Source organism: Rhea americana, unplaced genomic scaffold (assembly GCF_003343005.1).
Source record: "Rhea americana isolate MKP2758 unplaced genomic scaffold, rheAme1 scaffold_110, whole genome shotgun sequence".
Lineage (NCBI taxonomy): Eukaryota > Metazoa > Chordata > Aves > Rheiformes > Rheidae > Rhea > Rhea americana.
This window is the reverse complement of record NW_028185151.1, coordinates 1,942,872-1,958,631: the sequence shown is the minus strand read 5'-3', so window position 1 is coordinate 1,958,631 and position 15,760 is coordinate 1,942,872. Positions and strand designations below refer to the sequence as shown.

Sequence of the window (15,760 nt, the reverse complement as noted above, 5' to 3'; positions counted from 1 at the left end):
GTTGTCACGTAGTTTTAGAGGTCCTCTTTTATGGAGATAGTAGTGAAACATTCATCATAAAGGAGGAAATGCCCTGTCCTTTTAAATGCTTCTACAATAACAAGAAATCTTAAAGTAGTTGCATAACAGGTGCTTTTACTGTTAGATCTTGAGGAATCCTGAATGCAGAAAGTCAGCTTAGATAACAAATCATACTTGTAAGTCTTTTTGTAGACAGGTTCCAAGATAATTTACTTTGGTGTATCTATGGAAAAAAATACTGGAATTCTGAGATTTTAGCTAGTTGTTTCAAATATAATATTAAGTATTCCACTGGTGTGAGGAAGTACTTTGTTGCCTAGTATTTGTCAGTATCATCCTGACAATTTACTATGTTGACAGCTCATCCTGACCAGCTTACTATGTTTGTATTCTCTCCCAGTATGAAGACCTTGTTTGCTTCAGAGATATCAGACCTGGTGCACCCCACCATTACCTGGTGGTGCCCATAGAGCACATGGGAAACTGCAAGACACTTAAGAAGGAACACATACCTGTAGGTAAGGCTGTAAGTACTTGTTAGGATGTGTTTAATKTGGAGGAAAATAATTTTGCGCTCTGTATTGCTGCAGTGTTCTGTCAAGTAAATCACAACTTTGGACACCATTTAGCCGTGGATGAAAACTTTGAATATGAATGGTGTGAGTGAGGGTAGGCAGGGACTACTGGCTGGAATTTCCATAGCATATTTATATTACTCTAGAATAAATTATTGAATTCTAGGGTGAAATTGTAGGAGGTTTATTGTATTAGTACATGTAATCTCTTCTGTTTCCATGGAGTAGAGAAGCCTTGTCRATTTATTTGTACTATATTTTTCTAAAGTATACATGTGACACTTCATCAGGTTTTTATAGGTATATATGCAATCTTAAATTATATATTAAAATTCTGTAAAATATGTTTATACTATTTTTCATAAAATGTTACATTATTTTTCAGGAAGAAGAATGAAAGAGAAATGGTGTACACTTAGAATTTCTTTTAAGAGAACTCTAAAATACTGAAATTATGATGTTGATGAGCTTTTCTTTCTTATTTTAACGTTTTTCTGGGATTATTTGTTTCACACGAATTGTTTTGCTTAGCTGATGTGTTGATTATTAGCAAAAAAAATGGCAGCCATAAATGCATGAACAGGTTCTACCCTAAGATTACAGGTGATGCAAGAAAAGAGTTATAGTTATGTGTTGCAGCTTCTTGAATCACTGTGTTTCTATTCTAAAGGTAGGGCAGTTTTYTCCAGAAACAACTTTTGTGTGTATTTGGTTTCAAAACAATTCCTCTAGACTTTTGCCTTGAAGATTCTGTCTTAGAATTGTTTCTCTTTTTACTGATAAGGAAATGAAACCTTTGTCCTTATTAGTAGGACTGAGGGGTTTTAATTATTTTAGTTTGAATTGGTGTACCATGTCTAAAACATTCTAACTTAGAAGTCATTTTTGTGTATTAACTTAAAAAAGGTTTAAAGAAAAACATTAGGCTGCACAGTACCTAGAGACGAAAATCATGTAGCTGTCCAGAAGTGGTAAACACTGTAATATGTGTAAACTYTATCATTCTGACCAACTGATATTTGTAGTTTTTCTGTAAGGTGATATCATGGCTTTGGCTAAAGTTATTAGAATAGTACACACTTAGAAGCCTCATGATTGTGGAAATCAGTGACACTGGTGTTTCTCATGTCTCTCATTGTCTGACAATCTTTGTTTGATTTTGATTAACTATGGTGTTTGTAATTTATTGTAAAATGCATGAGTTCTCAGTTGTAATCATTTCATTGAAGTTAATATTTGAAGATTTTGCCTCTGAAGAGCAAAGACTTTTTTTCAATTACTTGACCTAAAGATCTATGGTGCTTAAAATATTAAACACTAATTGAAATTTATTTGTATTTAATAGTGAAGAAAATGATGGAAGTTGGAAAAACTGTCCTTCAACGAAATAATTTTAGTGACTTGAATGATGTAAGGTATGTAAAGGAAGCCTTCTTGAATGTGGTCTTTCTTCTGCATATACTGAATATGTTCTTGACTTTCCAAAATGATATTGTAAAGATACTGGCAACACCTACAGTATGATTTATTGAAGAGAGAGGGTTTGGAATCACTTATTGCATGATTTCTCAGGTAAAATGTGCTGGCATTGGGTATAAACTTTCTTTTTCTAATGACTTTTTAGTGCAAATTTCCTTACAACTCTGAGATTCTTGCCCATGTGTTCGGGAAGGAATGGCACTTCAAACAAAATATCTAAAAGGCTGCTTTTTAATTATATACTGAAAGTATGCTCCAAAGTTCTAGATAGTAGAAGAGAGGTAAACTTTGTCCTGTTTGAGCAGGGCACTGCGTTGTATTTCAGAGTCATATCTGCATTGGTTTGATTACAGTGCTGCACCCTATAGTTTGAGCCAGTGTATTTAGTAGTTAAACTATTTAAAACTGTTTCTAAATTTGTTTGCAAAGTGAAGCAAATTGAAACATAATTTAAGTATATTATAGGAAGATGGGCCATCCTGGTTAAACTGCGTAGAGGCTTCTTTTATCTAGGTGACAGTTGACTTTCTAGCTGAAAACTAGATATGATATGTTTAAGTTATAACATGTTAAAAATATTTAAAAGAAAAGTATATTTTAAATACTGAGATATGAAGAAAGAGATTAATGGACTATAAAAAAGGTGTCTAGAGAGCATGATTAAAGGAAAGAACATGCTTTTGTTCATGTTTTTATACAAAAGTAAAATGTAATGATTCTTATATACCAGGCTAAAAGCTAAGCTCTTAACTCAGTTGATCATGGTAAATAATTTACAATATTCAGCTTCTTTCTGAATTAATGTCAATATTTTAACTTGTTCATTTTCCTTTTCTGAAGAATGGGTTTTCACTGGCCTCCATTCTGCTCAATATCCCACTTACATCTTCATGTCTTGGCTCCAGCCAGTCAGCTAGGATTCCTATCCAGATTGATTTACAGAGTCAATTCCTACTGGTTTATCACGGTAAGTGTAATGCAGATAAGTGAGTAGTTTTTCAATTGCAAACGAAAATATCGTATCTTTCTAAGAGTTCAACATGTCCAAAATTCTTTGAACAATTATTTTTGCCATCTCTGTAACTAATTTTGTATATTTTGCATTAACTATTTGAGAAAATATGTGACAAAAATTAATTTTATTGTTTGTGCTCATTAAAGAAAGTAGAGCAACAATAACATTAGCAGCAAGCAGTTCTGTAGTTTGGGATCTAATATGTAGCTTACGTTACCATGTTGTACATTAATATGTTGTACTTCTGAGTATACTTTATAAACATTAGTTGTGAAAAAGGATATATTGGAATGTAATGGGATAAGTGTTGTATATACCTTGGCTATGTAATGGGATAGGTATTGTATATATATTGGTTAATCCAACTTGGGTGAAAACCATGGCCACCTAATGGCTGCTTGTATCAGTTCACATGAAGCTTTTCTCATCTTGTTATCTTTAGACTGCAACAAGTGTCTGCTTTACCAAAAAAAAAAAAAACATTTTGTGGCTAGCACTGATACCTGTCAGTAGAGTTTAGAAGTGAGACAGAATTGACACAAACTGACTAAATTATTATTTGAAAAGTTTTCACGTCTTTGAGGATCAATGCTTACTCTCACTGCTTAGCTGAAAAAGCAAATAACTCATCCTTGCAATGGAGCTGCACCATCCTGGTGTCATTGAAGGTGTCACTGGACAGCCCCAAAACAGATATGCGGAAAAAGAGGTCTGTCTCATCTCAAGAAGAATCTGAAGAGCCTCTTGCTCAAAAAAAAAAAATAGGCAAGCTTCTTGGTGGCAACTTGTTAGAGATCTCATCTAGGTACAAACAAGCAGGTGTGTCAGTGCTGTACAACATCACACAGAGATATTTGGCCCTCGGATAAATATGGCTGTGTAGTTAAACTGCTTTATGTTAATTAGGGATGTCTGTACTAAGTTTGATTATACAATATAGAAGTCCTTCYAGAGATACTTTACAAAATCCTGCTTACAAGTTGGAAAATGTTGGATATTTTTATTATTTTTAATGACTTGAATGTGGTATTCGTTTAAGAATGCAAAGCAAGGTTGAGATGACTTCATTTTCAGTTCCTTTATTCTTTACCTAGCTTTATTTCCATCTAAACTGTAAGGGTCACTTAACTCTGTTAAGTTGTTCCTACTGAAGCAGCTGATTGTGTGTCTGCTGTGTATGTTAAAAAAATWGTAGATTTAAGCTTCTCATCTTTTAAGAAGGTTTCTTTGGAGATATTAATAAAACCTCAAGGACTAGATTCAGTGAAACTTGACAAAAAAGGTTGACAATAATSTAAACTGATGTATTTCAGAAATGCCCAAGTTAGTGGCCATATGCTGGATTTAGCCTGTCAGAACAATGACTTCTTTCTACCCTGAACCTTTGTGAGGTCTCTCTTGGCTGGTGCTGTCCCATGTACAAAATGTAACTGCCTCAGTTACACAGTGGATGCATAAATAGCCATATGATGAGAAATGTATGTGTGGGCATGGTCACATAACCAAAGAATGGATGTATATCTAATGATACACACTGTATGTATATATAACAACATATATGTGTATATATAACAATATATATGTATATATAATGAACCACATGTATGAATACACTCCATCTTTGACTAATGTGAATTGGTCATGTGACTGGCGTGCAGCATGTTTTGTGAGAAGAGGCCATGATGCACTGTTCTGGAATTTCTCCGAAAGAGCTCCTCCAGTTCTCATAGCTCAGTTGGTCTGACCACTGCTGTMTTCCGAGGTCTTTAAAATCATGCTGCTTGACTTACTGTTTCTTTGCTCAAACACACTCCAGCTTTCACAGTTTCTTTTTTTCACCATTTCTGTCAAACTCATTAGCTGATCAGAAAAGTTTGCTGTTTAAAATGATCGCTGTATTCTACTTCTGTTGTGCACTTGGTCTATGTAAAATGAGAAGTATATGCTTTGTTTGTCCCTATCTGGAATTTTCAGTAAAYTCAGTAACTGTGTAGTTAATGCATTGCTTGCTTTCTTTCATAGGCTGAACAACTGATTGAGCGACTGCAAACTGAAAATGCGGCCAGCTGAAAGCACATCTAGCACTGTGTCACAAATGAGTTCGGTTCTTTGTCTTTGAGCTTTGATTTAAGGTTGCAAGGTTTGATGTTACTGATAATATACCAGGATAAAAAAGCTTTAATTCCTTATAAAGAAATACAGTCAGAATTTGTAGCTGTCAACCTAGTTCTTGCAGTCTGTGTACTTAAGAACTCCATGCACATGACAGTGAGGCAATGTATTTTAATGATAATTTTTTATTTATATACATGTTGTATACATATATGTTTATATGACACACATGCATGTATATATACACACAAGCAGACTACTTTTCCTAGTAAAATGCAGGGTATAGCAGGAGAATGTATTTATAACTAAGGAAACAGCAGTTACTCCTAACAGCGTGTACATGATACCAAAGGGAATGTTTGCTGTGGAATCTAGATTTTTATTTTTAAAGTACATTGTTCTGGGATTGCAAGTAACATATAAAACATCAAGTTTCCATCTGTACTTTGTTAGTTATGTCTAGTTGTTAGTAAATACATTGCTGAAGTGCACTACTATTTTCTGGTGCTAAACTACTGTAATATATTARTTCTCTTATTTGCATGACAGTGACATAGTAAATTATTAATAMAATATGTCCGAGATATGTTGATGCTATACTGTATAGAATATAATTTAAATGTATGTGTAAGTGTTTATATGTTGGACTTAAAAGACTGTTTTTCTCTTATGTGCACAATATTTTAAATTAACTACTGTATGTTTACAAAGAACATGAAGAGTTCAGAAAATTGATTTAATATATTGATCTTTGTATGACAGTAGAAGAGAAGATCAAATTTTGAGATTATGCTGATAATGTTCTTACTGAAAGTCACTTAGAGTGTACTAATGTTTTGGCTAAATTTGATTTCTAAATGAAGTCACAAGAGAAATGGGTCTTCAGTGCAGTGACTATGTAGCAGGCTTGCATAATAGCAATCATCTGATTTGAACTTGGAATAACAGAGACTCAGCCTAAACCTGGAACATGTACAAATTGTGTTCTGAATTGCTTAAGGAACTTTCTACTTGCCTTTAGTATGATTCTAACTAGTATGTTAGTGCTGTGTTTTTCAACACCATTTTAAGCCAGACTCTTGGCAAAGCAAAAATTCCAGAAAAAACAGAATGGATTTTATTCATTCACAGAGTGTATGTCATGGTGCCTAACTAATCAAATGTCCTTGGCTGATACTTTTAGATGCAGCTAAGGTGATGATGGTCTGCTGCACCTGCAAGCTTCCCTGAACATAATCTTCTCAGTGTTTTCCACTGATCCAGCAGCACCTGTTGCCTTAGTGGTACAGTGTATTGTAGTATTCATACAGTAAATTGTACACAATATTTCAGAAAGTTCACARCATTCTAAACAGCAGCATTTTCTACCCAGAAGTTTACACCTCTCTTTTCTGTAAGGCTTTGTTCCTAATGTTTTAGTATTCTTACTACTAGACACTCCTGTAATTTGCAGTACTCTTGTGGTTTTGATGTGCAACTTTAGTGAGGAGGAGTGTGAATTAAAGCCACTGAACTTTAACTAAGTCTGTGCAGTCAATTAGGAGGTATGAATTGGTTCCTAAATGGATTAAATATTTGAACATTTTGAAATTTGAATATTTGAACATCTTTCAAGAGTTACACTACGTATGCGTGTTCTGATTTGTAGTTAATATATGTAACTGTACTTAACTGTGATAYGTAATATTTAAGGCACCATAATGAACTGTTAYCAAAAAGGATTAATAAAGAGCAGATATTAATCTTGCAATCTTAAAATGGTTGTCAAATGTAAACAGAAGGAAACCTGAAGGTCAATTTTTACATGTGTTAGGTTGTATAGAACACTGAAGTGCAAAAMCAAGCTAATTTTGGTATGTTGACACTTAAAAATAGTAGCGTGCRAGCTGCTGGGAATTAAATGCAGGGTCCAACAGGAGGTTAGTATGATTTTACTGGGGGTGGGAAGGAATTATGCACAAATCATCCCTATTTTCTGTATGTAATAGACTCCGTATATCTGACTAAAATCAATTACATTTCAAGTCCTTTTATCTCTGAAGGATTGCTACGTATAAAAGTGAGCTATAGCTCTGCCTTGTATATTATTACTTTAATAAATTTCTGTTACATTTGAGAAGGGTCCACTAATGACTGTACTGTAAAGGTAAGATCAGGATATAATCTAGCTTCCAAGACCTTTGATGATAAACAAGACGGAAAGCATTCAACTCATCTCTGACACTAGCAGACAGCCCTCAAACTAGTTCAAATAGGAAAGTGTAATTATAAAAGGAGCTATGTTAATTACTGAGATGAACAGCACTACTCAGTATCTCATTAGTGCTTTGCAGCAAAGAAAGAACTGCATTCCACTTCCCTCTGTATTGTCAAGTGTTCTTCCTGGACTCCGAAGATTTTTTTTTTTTTTAATTAGACCATGGAATATTTTCTGAAGTTCTAGTTCTAATATGTTGAGTATGGGGTGAGAATTGTGGGCCATCCTCTGGAAAATGCAGTCAGCAGACTCCATTAATGGTATTTGCCTTTTTCTACAGCAGCCTTATGATTTTTAAAATTCCAAAATATTTTCTGGAGCATTCCAATAAGCAAAGGTAGTTAAAAGACTTTCTTGGAGAGTCAACTTACTGCCTTTCAGCAGTTTTTATTCTTGGATGCGTGTAAGAGCCTGAGCAGCAGAGGAAAGTTGCTTAGCCACTRCTCATGGGTCTTGTTCTTTGATCCAGTATTAGTCTGGGGAAAAGCAGCTTTTTTGGCTATGTGTACAAGCTTTATTTGTACTCTTTTGCTCAATTGTTTTACAGAAACTACCAAACTAATACAAGCCCGGAGAATAATGCTTTTATGATGAAGTACTGCTTGCTCCTTCTTGAAAGTGAAGCAGAAACACATACAATGCTGTTAAGTGTAAAAATAATARTAATAAAAAWGTCTTCAAGCATTTAACTAAGAAAAGCACTTTCAGTGTGATTAAGTGGTACTAGATCTTAAGGCCATTCAGAAGTTTTGTTAAGCATGAGTTACAAATAAAAGCATAAAATGGAAAAACTTAGGAAAATCATATTTGAAATCTGTCAGACTAGGAAACAGTAAAACCCTGCATTAGAAGAAAACATCTGCTCTCATGTCAAACTGATGTGCAATATTTATTGAAGTCCTGAAAGTATTTTCAGTGTTTCACAAGACAAAAYACAGAAAATCCCTGTACAATTTATAGTCTAAAATCCATGTAGAATAGAAAGGCTTCAGCTGGAAGAAGAGGAAAGACTACTGGGGGAGCTGACTGGCTTACTACAAAAAAAGTTTTAGAGATTTGAAGAGTTGAAAGTGACTTGATAGGGCAAGAACACTTAGAAGGTCAAAGTTTGCTTACTACTACAAATAAGTGGTAGTACTAACATAAATTTGTGTCTAACACTTTTTGTGAAAATGATGTATTAGATTAGCTGTTCCATTTACTGTAATGGTGGCCTATTGCATAAAAGTTCAAAAACACTCATCTCCAGATGCCAGTGTCTTCGCTACATGGCAGATGATGAAGCAGAATTTTCCCTAGCTTGCAAAGTAGGAGCTGAGTCCAGTCTTGTCCACTAGGTAAGACGTATGCCTGACTGTAAAGGCTTCAGGAGTAATTTTTATTCTTAAGTAGGTGTATCAGTGGACATACCGATCAATTGCACTTATCCTTTAGACTTCTTTTGGAGTAATGGCTATTGCTGAAAGCAGGAGATTTGTCAGCCTATGAGCTGACCCAATTTGGCAGCTTYCTGGTGTTTATGACAGTTGCATATCTAAGCATAATAGAAAGATAGCAGTCACTCTTTACAGAATGCTCATTTATAGCTGGCAGATAGGAAATTTGGCCGTATGATTATTAAAAAAWATCTATCCCTAAAGAAATTATCTCTCTGATACTAGTTCTTGGATTTATTCAAAATATGATAGGGCAAGTTTGTTATAGTTACACACAAAGTTGGTTTGACCATTTAATTAGGGCATATTATGCTTTTCTATGTTTTGATACTAATCAGGGGTACATTCACATCTYTTACAGATGGACCTTCATTACATTTACAGCTCTTGCAGAGACACCTAGCAATAATAAGAAAGAGTGCAACAGAGACTGTAAGTACCTAACATTGACTGCATACACAGCAGTTGAAGGCCAGAYTTCTGTGGTTTAACTCTCTAAGCCAGTTTTAAATAAGAACTTTTAAGTCTGCATGAGCTGCATTTGCATCTTCGTTGAGGCCATGTGCAGCCTGAGTATCCTACATGTTTTCTAAGAATAATGTATTMTTTTTCCTGATGCTGTCATAGTGCTAGTGATACTTGAATTGCCTGATAYTGCTTCCTACAAATTACGAACTAATGTTATAGCAGAATCAACTGGAGTTAAAATTAAACAAACCATATCCTATAGCTGTATTTTAACAATTTTGAGATGGATTCTGAAACTAATTTTTGTACAGTGTGTACCTAAGCTTTATCTAGTGGGAACTGAAATCCACTGAGGCATGCTCATGTCATTTTGGCAAGAAATTGATTCTTTTTGAAAAACACAGCATTTGAAATGTATTAAATGCAGTGTCTGGTGCAGCATGTATCCCCCAGTTTCCAACAGGTTAAAATTATGTGATGATAAAACCAATCCTTTGTTTCCCCTTCTATACTATATCTAGCTCCCCTGTTCCTCAGATACACTTATTTGGGCACCTTCCTTTTTCCCCTATTTTCTGTTCTTCTAATTACCTTTTCTCTAGGAAAAGGAGACAGAGGGATAATATAAATTATATTTTCTATTTGTTCAGTGAACAAAAAATGTGTTTTGATGCAAATCTCTATTTGACAAAAACATAAAAAAAAATCAGGCTTTTTGCAAAAAGACATCTTTTATATAATTAKTATAAAAGAATTTACCATTATGAACATTTACCATGTTCATAATTTATATTCTCAACAWCCTTTTGAGGCAATAGAATATTCTTATTTTAAAAACCCATTAAGTAGTACAGTTAGCACCACATCAGAGCTTTCACCACGTAAGAACTTTTATTTAAGCTGGTAAAAAATAGAATTTGCTGTTCCCAATGGATATAGATTTCTTGGTGGGAACTATTATAAACGTAGCTCCTGAATATTAGCACAACTCTGCCTGACCAAGTGAGGTATGCAGCTTCAGTGTTATATTTTTATTTATGCATTTGGCACTCCAGGATCTCTACTCTGTAAACAACATCGCTACATTTTGTTGAAAGAAGATGTTTTTTTCTTTTGACCAATATACAGTGCGCCAACCAATTAGCTGCATCTAATTCTCTGCACCAACAGTTTCCATTCTCTTTCATTTATGTTGTGGCATCCCACTTTCCAAGAATAAACATGGTCAAATTTCCCCAAAAGGCTCCAAAGCTTTCTGAACTTCTAGGGAATGAAGCAGCRTTAGGAGAACAGAACAGGTAAAAGTGGTGTGAGATACAAAGAGGAAAAAGACAAGAGACACAGGAAAGCCTTGGAGAAGATATGATGGTAAGAATAGACTATTAAATACCAGAACTAGTGCAGCTCTGCAAAATACATGAAAGATACAGTTAATTTAGGAACTATGTAATATCCTTGCTGTATGTTCTGTAGATCCTTAAGCAAGTGGTATTTCTGTAAACGTGGGAATTTTCATATACTTCCTGAAAGTCAGTAAAACTTTCATTTATTTAACTTCACTATTGGAAATTAATTAAACTTTTGCTATAGATCAAGCTTTTTTTTTTTAAGAAGTATATGAATTCCTACAGAAATATTTGTTTAAAATCTGTGTTTTACCATAAAAATCCTCCACACAGTGAGTATTTCACAGCCTTCAAGAATCTGTGTTATACTGTAGCAAATTAGTAATTTAGAATTTCAGCTACCTAAAGCAATAAGCCAGCAGAGACATTTAAAGAACCACATACAATGGATGATAATAATGAAAGGACAATCCATTGGAAAAGTAGTAGATCAGTTGACTCTTTGTGATTTCTATCCATAATATCTACCATTTTTATGAAAATAGTTTTCATTCTTCTTACTAATTTTCTCTTCTGCTCATGTCCCATTAATTAGCTGAGTTGAAATTCTGTAATGAAAACCTCTTTCAAGATGGTATCTAGATATGTTCTTTCCAAATGGAAACATGCAGCAGAATTCATCAGATGACAAAGCCTTATTCTAGTAAAGTGATGATCACATCATCATCTTTTCCTTGCCAAAGCATTTCACCTTCAAAATGAACCAGACCATGTTTTCTGGCTCTCAACAAGATCCCCACTACTTTATTGGAAATAGTCACATATGTTTCAAACAGCTGCCGGAATGTCACACTCACATGTCCATCTTCTCCCTTCTCTCCAGTGCTTCTTATGATCAAACACAGCTCTTCCACTTCCTTCCCCACGTGCGAGTGGGCATCCTTCCCCCTCTGCTCTGTTTTAGACCCTTCAGGGGGTCTCCCATAGGTAGGATCTCCTCTGTGAGTATGCACAGGTTTAGATGCAAGCCTCTCATTGTTGCTGAACGGGTTCTTTCTCTGATACTCAATCTGATCCTCTGCCCAGGTCTGCCAGCTTTTTCTTAGGTCACCCACCGCACTGGTAATTTTAGCACTCTGCCCTTTATCCTCCTCCATTTCTTAAAAATGTTTTATGGCACTCAAGCAGAAACCAAATCAATTATTGTAAGTATGGGTGTTGTGTCCACTGTGAGCTATGAGGAGGAAAAAAAATTAAGATCAGCCTTTACACAAGAAAAGACTTCTAATAATTTCTGTAAGTTTTTCCTGAATGAGAGGCTAGGCTACTGAAAAAGACATTAAATAGCTGAACATTTTGTTAAGCCCACTCATAACCGCAGCAATCAAGAAAGTAAAAGGGGTTCAGCTAAACTTCTGAAGTCAAGTAAGTAATATATGTCACTAAGTTAAACTTGCAAGCTTCCAAGACATATAATTCCACCCAGTTTTCAGACATAGACCTATAATACGTGCCCTGTAGTCTTTGTACATAAATGTAGTGCGATATTTACTTACTTTTCATGCAATGACTCCTTTTAAAGAACTTTATCCTTCTATTTTGCAGCCCAGTATTCTTTCCAGATAATCTCATCCAGTGTTGGTTGACCTGTTCAGTACAGGCTTAATGACAAGCGAGAGAGCAAACCATTCCTCAAGAGCCAGTGCACCAATCCAGAGAGAGGGGTGGGCATCTTCTCTCCTGCCTGCGCATTTACTAAAGGTGGAGAAAACCAAGCTATGCTTACAAGGTTCCCACAGATTATGACAGTTATATACAGAAAACATCATCTTGGAGCTGCAACAGAGATATGCAGTAGAAATGGGGATTTTGCTCATCAAACATTGAAAAAAAGTAAAATTCCAGTCAACTATTGTGGTACCATCTACAACACTGTATTTAGTAAAGAACATAAAACCAGAACAGATAGTTCTCCCTTAAAAGGCWGTGCTGCATAGCAATGTCTGCCTAGCAAAACCTATACTGCAGGCACAGCAGACAAAGAAGTTTGTATGGGAGAGATGAAAATGTCAGTCTCATTCAGGTAAATAGGCTACCCTATATATATATGTGTGTGTRTATATATATATTTTATATATATATAAAATAAAATGTACACAGAGTGGATTCTATGTGCAGAATGTAATTATTCTGAGCAATTAGGAGATTGTTTATATAGAGATTTGATTGTGTTATAACTATATCTTTTCTAAATCATATATACTTGCACTGTTAAAATAYACAAACTAGAATTTCCATATAATATATTACTAGTACTGGTATTTTTCTGACGGATTTGTAGATAAAATAGAGAATTACTGCAGGCTTTTCTGTGGGAGAGAAGACAGAAATACTGATAATTAAATTATAGATTGTACATTTCTAAAAATTGTTTTCTTAAAAAATAAGGTTTCACTGTTATTATGGTCCATATTTAAATTTTAATACTGCTTCATATAAACTCCATTAACACAGAAAGTCACAGAGTTCCCCAAATCCCYCAGCATGATGTGTAAGTCATTGCTTTTGTTGTGTTTTGACTCTAAAACAGTGCATGGGGTGGGCAGAAGATAGCGACACAATGGCTGTGAAACAGAACTGAGAAAGATAAAAAACAGCACACATTAAATAATGACTTTTCATTCACAGTCTTTCACTTTTAAATTGAAACTCATGATCATCACATGATCCAGTTATATTTATCATGCGARAAGGGTGGTTAGTTCTAGGTTCCTGGATAAATTCCAATTGGAGTAATTATACTTTGTGTACTTAAAATTCTCCTGAAGGCTAAAAGGGATATATTGTTCTTCCTTTCCCTTCCTAAAACAGTTATGTAACATGGTTGACTTAAGATGACTACCAAATTCCACTCTAAAAAACTGCTCTAATGTTACTGAAAAGAATCAAGTAATATATGTTAAGTTTATAAATGGAGAGTCTGAAAATCAYTTGGTTTTATGACAGGATCGAATACTCTGTAACTTTTATTAATGTACATGCATTTTCAAACTATRCTGAGCTGCATGTTCTTTATAGAGACTCTGTACCAATAACTCATCAGAACTTTCTCGAATGGAAGCTGTACAGCTAGTTATACAGCTAACACATTTAAAGCAAAACAGATTGGAAAATAAAAGCAGTCATCTTCCACTAAATTGCTTTTGCAATTYGAAGATTTTGTAAACAATCCCAGAGTAGCTGGATTTGTCAGCAATTTAACAATGTGTTTATTACTAGGTTTCAGCATTAAATTGCYGAGATGAAGAGGATGAATCTACATTTACTTCTTTTCTCACTCTTCAGTGACTATCTAGGACATTCACAATTAGATGTCAGTTCACATTTAGATTGTTTTCTTATCAATCATCAGGGCCAAAGCTTCGTAACAAACTTCAATTTTGAATACTACAGGAAAAGATCAGAAAACAAGAGAAGCTCTAGTATGAGATTATTAAGATATATAAAGAATGCAGCCTCTTACAGGTCATGAGCAAAATCTTAACCAYCTAGAAAAAAAGCTATCCTAAATCAGCACAGAAACTAAAAAATGTGAGTTAAATGCTGAGCTGGCCTGGTCCTAATAAAAGGCTTACTGAAATCTGGATAAGCCGAACCTTTCAGATCAACGTAACAGAGGGATCAGTGAGGAGAGGATTTTAGTTATCAAGCCTAGATGTTAAGAAAATAAAACACAGCAAAAWTTAACCTGCAATACAAAAACATGATTTTTTTCCTGCTGGATAGTAACACCTCTGTCACTTTCCTGAGAATCTGTTTCTCTTCTCTATTTGCTTCTACACCCATGTCACAGCCATGACCTCCTTCCCATGGAAAAATGAAAATGACTCTTTGGTGTCTGTTAATGTTATCCAACTATCTGCTCTATCAGTGCCAACAAGGAAAGGTTATTGCTGCACAACCAGAAAGACWCGTAAAAAACCTACAAGATGCTTCTAGGCATTATAAGGCACTAGAATTATTTGGAACATTTGTATTTAGAGCTTTCAGTATGATACTGAACAAGGAATTCAGAAGGTCTTTACTGTTAAAAAGACTTGACAGACATATTTACACTGTTTTTATCTTTCTAAATATGTCCTACCATTGCTAATAATTAATTGTGTACACTATGTTTCCAGTGGTAGAAGCCCAAGTTTAAATAGTTGCCTGGCCCCAGGAGCTTCTTCTCAGATTTTTCTCAGTTAAAAATCCTTGCAGCAAAGCTAATGAAAACACTACCAGAAAAAGGCCACAAGAGCCAGAAGGCCTGGAAGAAAATACCCAAGAGCAGGTAAGACCTGCTAGACAGCTGTCCTCCATGGATGCAGAAGTGGGGCAGAAGCTACTCCTCTCCCTCGTGGGGAGAGACCCCTGTGGCCTCAGAGGGCTCCTTCCTTCTTCTGTCAAGAAAGAAATGGATATGCAGACCCCACTGGGGCCAGCTTCCCCAGCACCAGGAGCTGGCTTTACCACCAGTGCAGCAGCCTCCTGCTGTCAAGCCAGGAGAAGGGAGGTGGGTGGCTCACCTGGGGAGGCTGGTCCCAGGCCACCTCACAGCTGTGCCAGAGGACAGCCTGGTGCTGCTATCTCCCACCAGCAACTTGGCCAGCACATCKCCCTGGCCTGCTCAAGGGCAGCACTGGGCTCCAAACCTCTCTGCTGCGTTTCCTCTTCCCAGCACCCCTCAAACACGAACAACGGCTTGGCGGCACAACCTGGCGCTCRAGGCAGCAGGGGCTGTTCCCCTTCACACCTAGCCTTCCGCTGGGCTCCCCAGAGGGGCTGTGGGCCAGGAAAGAGAGGCAAGACAGGCTGTTCCCAAAACTGCAGCTGGGCAAAGAGGCTTTATTAGCATCAGGGATAAAGACGCTGTCCTGGATATGCACGCTCTCTCCAATTTAAGCTCTGAGAGGAAAACTTTTGCTGCAGCCCCTGAGGGAGAACATGTCTTCTGAAGCTCGCTCTCCCCGAGGCAGCTGCTTTTACAGGACGGGCAACGTCCTTCTCGC

At 35.9% G+C, this 15,760-nt stretch overlaps 2 protein-coding genes and 1 pseudogene across 3 annotated transcripts in view; 2 read left to right on the top strand and 1 right to left on the bottom strand.

Moving 5' to 3' along the window:
* The first annotated feature begins 420 nt into the window (after positions 1–420).
* Positions 421–6,960, top strand: HINT3 (histidine triad nucleotide binding protein 3). The gene is made up of 4 exons (XM_085314190.1): positions 421–539; positions 1,942–2,011; positions 2,916–3,042; positions 5,113–6,960. Exons 1-4 carry the CDS (start codon positions 497–499, stop codon positions 5,158–5,160), a joined length of 288 nt encoding a protein of 95 aa, XP_085170316.1. The 5' UTR covers positions 421–496; the 3' UTR covers positions 5,161–6,960.
* Positions 6,961–10,142: 3,182 nt separating this feature from the next.
* Positions 10,143–12,458, bottom strand: LOC146600996 (actin-binding Rho-activating protein pseudogene; annotated as a pseudogene). The gene is made up of 2 exons (XR_014896951.1): positions 12,266–12,458; positions 10,143–11,943 (listed from the first exon to the last, which is right to left on the bottom strand). The product of XR_014896951.1 is annotated as an actin-binding Rho-activating protein pseudogene (transcript).
* Positions 12,459–13,253: 795 nt separating this feature from the next.
* Positions 13,254–15,760, top strand: part of TRMT11 (tRNA methyltransferase 11) — a 32,154-nt gene continuing 29,647 nt past the window's right edge. The window contains exons 1-2 of the mRNA XM_085314430.1: positions 13,254–13,260; positions 14,915–15,042. Coding sequence (XP_085170556.1) covers positions 13,254–13,260; positions 14,915–15,042 — 135 coding nt within the window. The remainder of the gene's footprint in view (positions 13,261–14,914; positions 15,043–15,760) is intronic.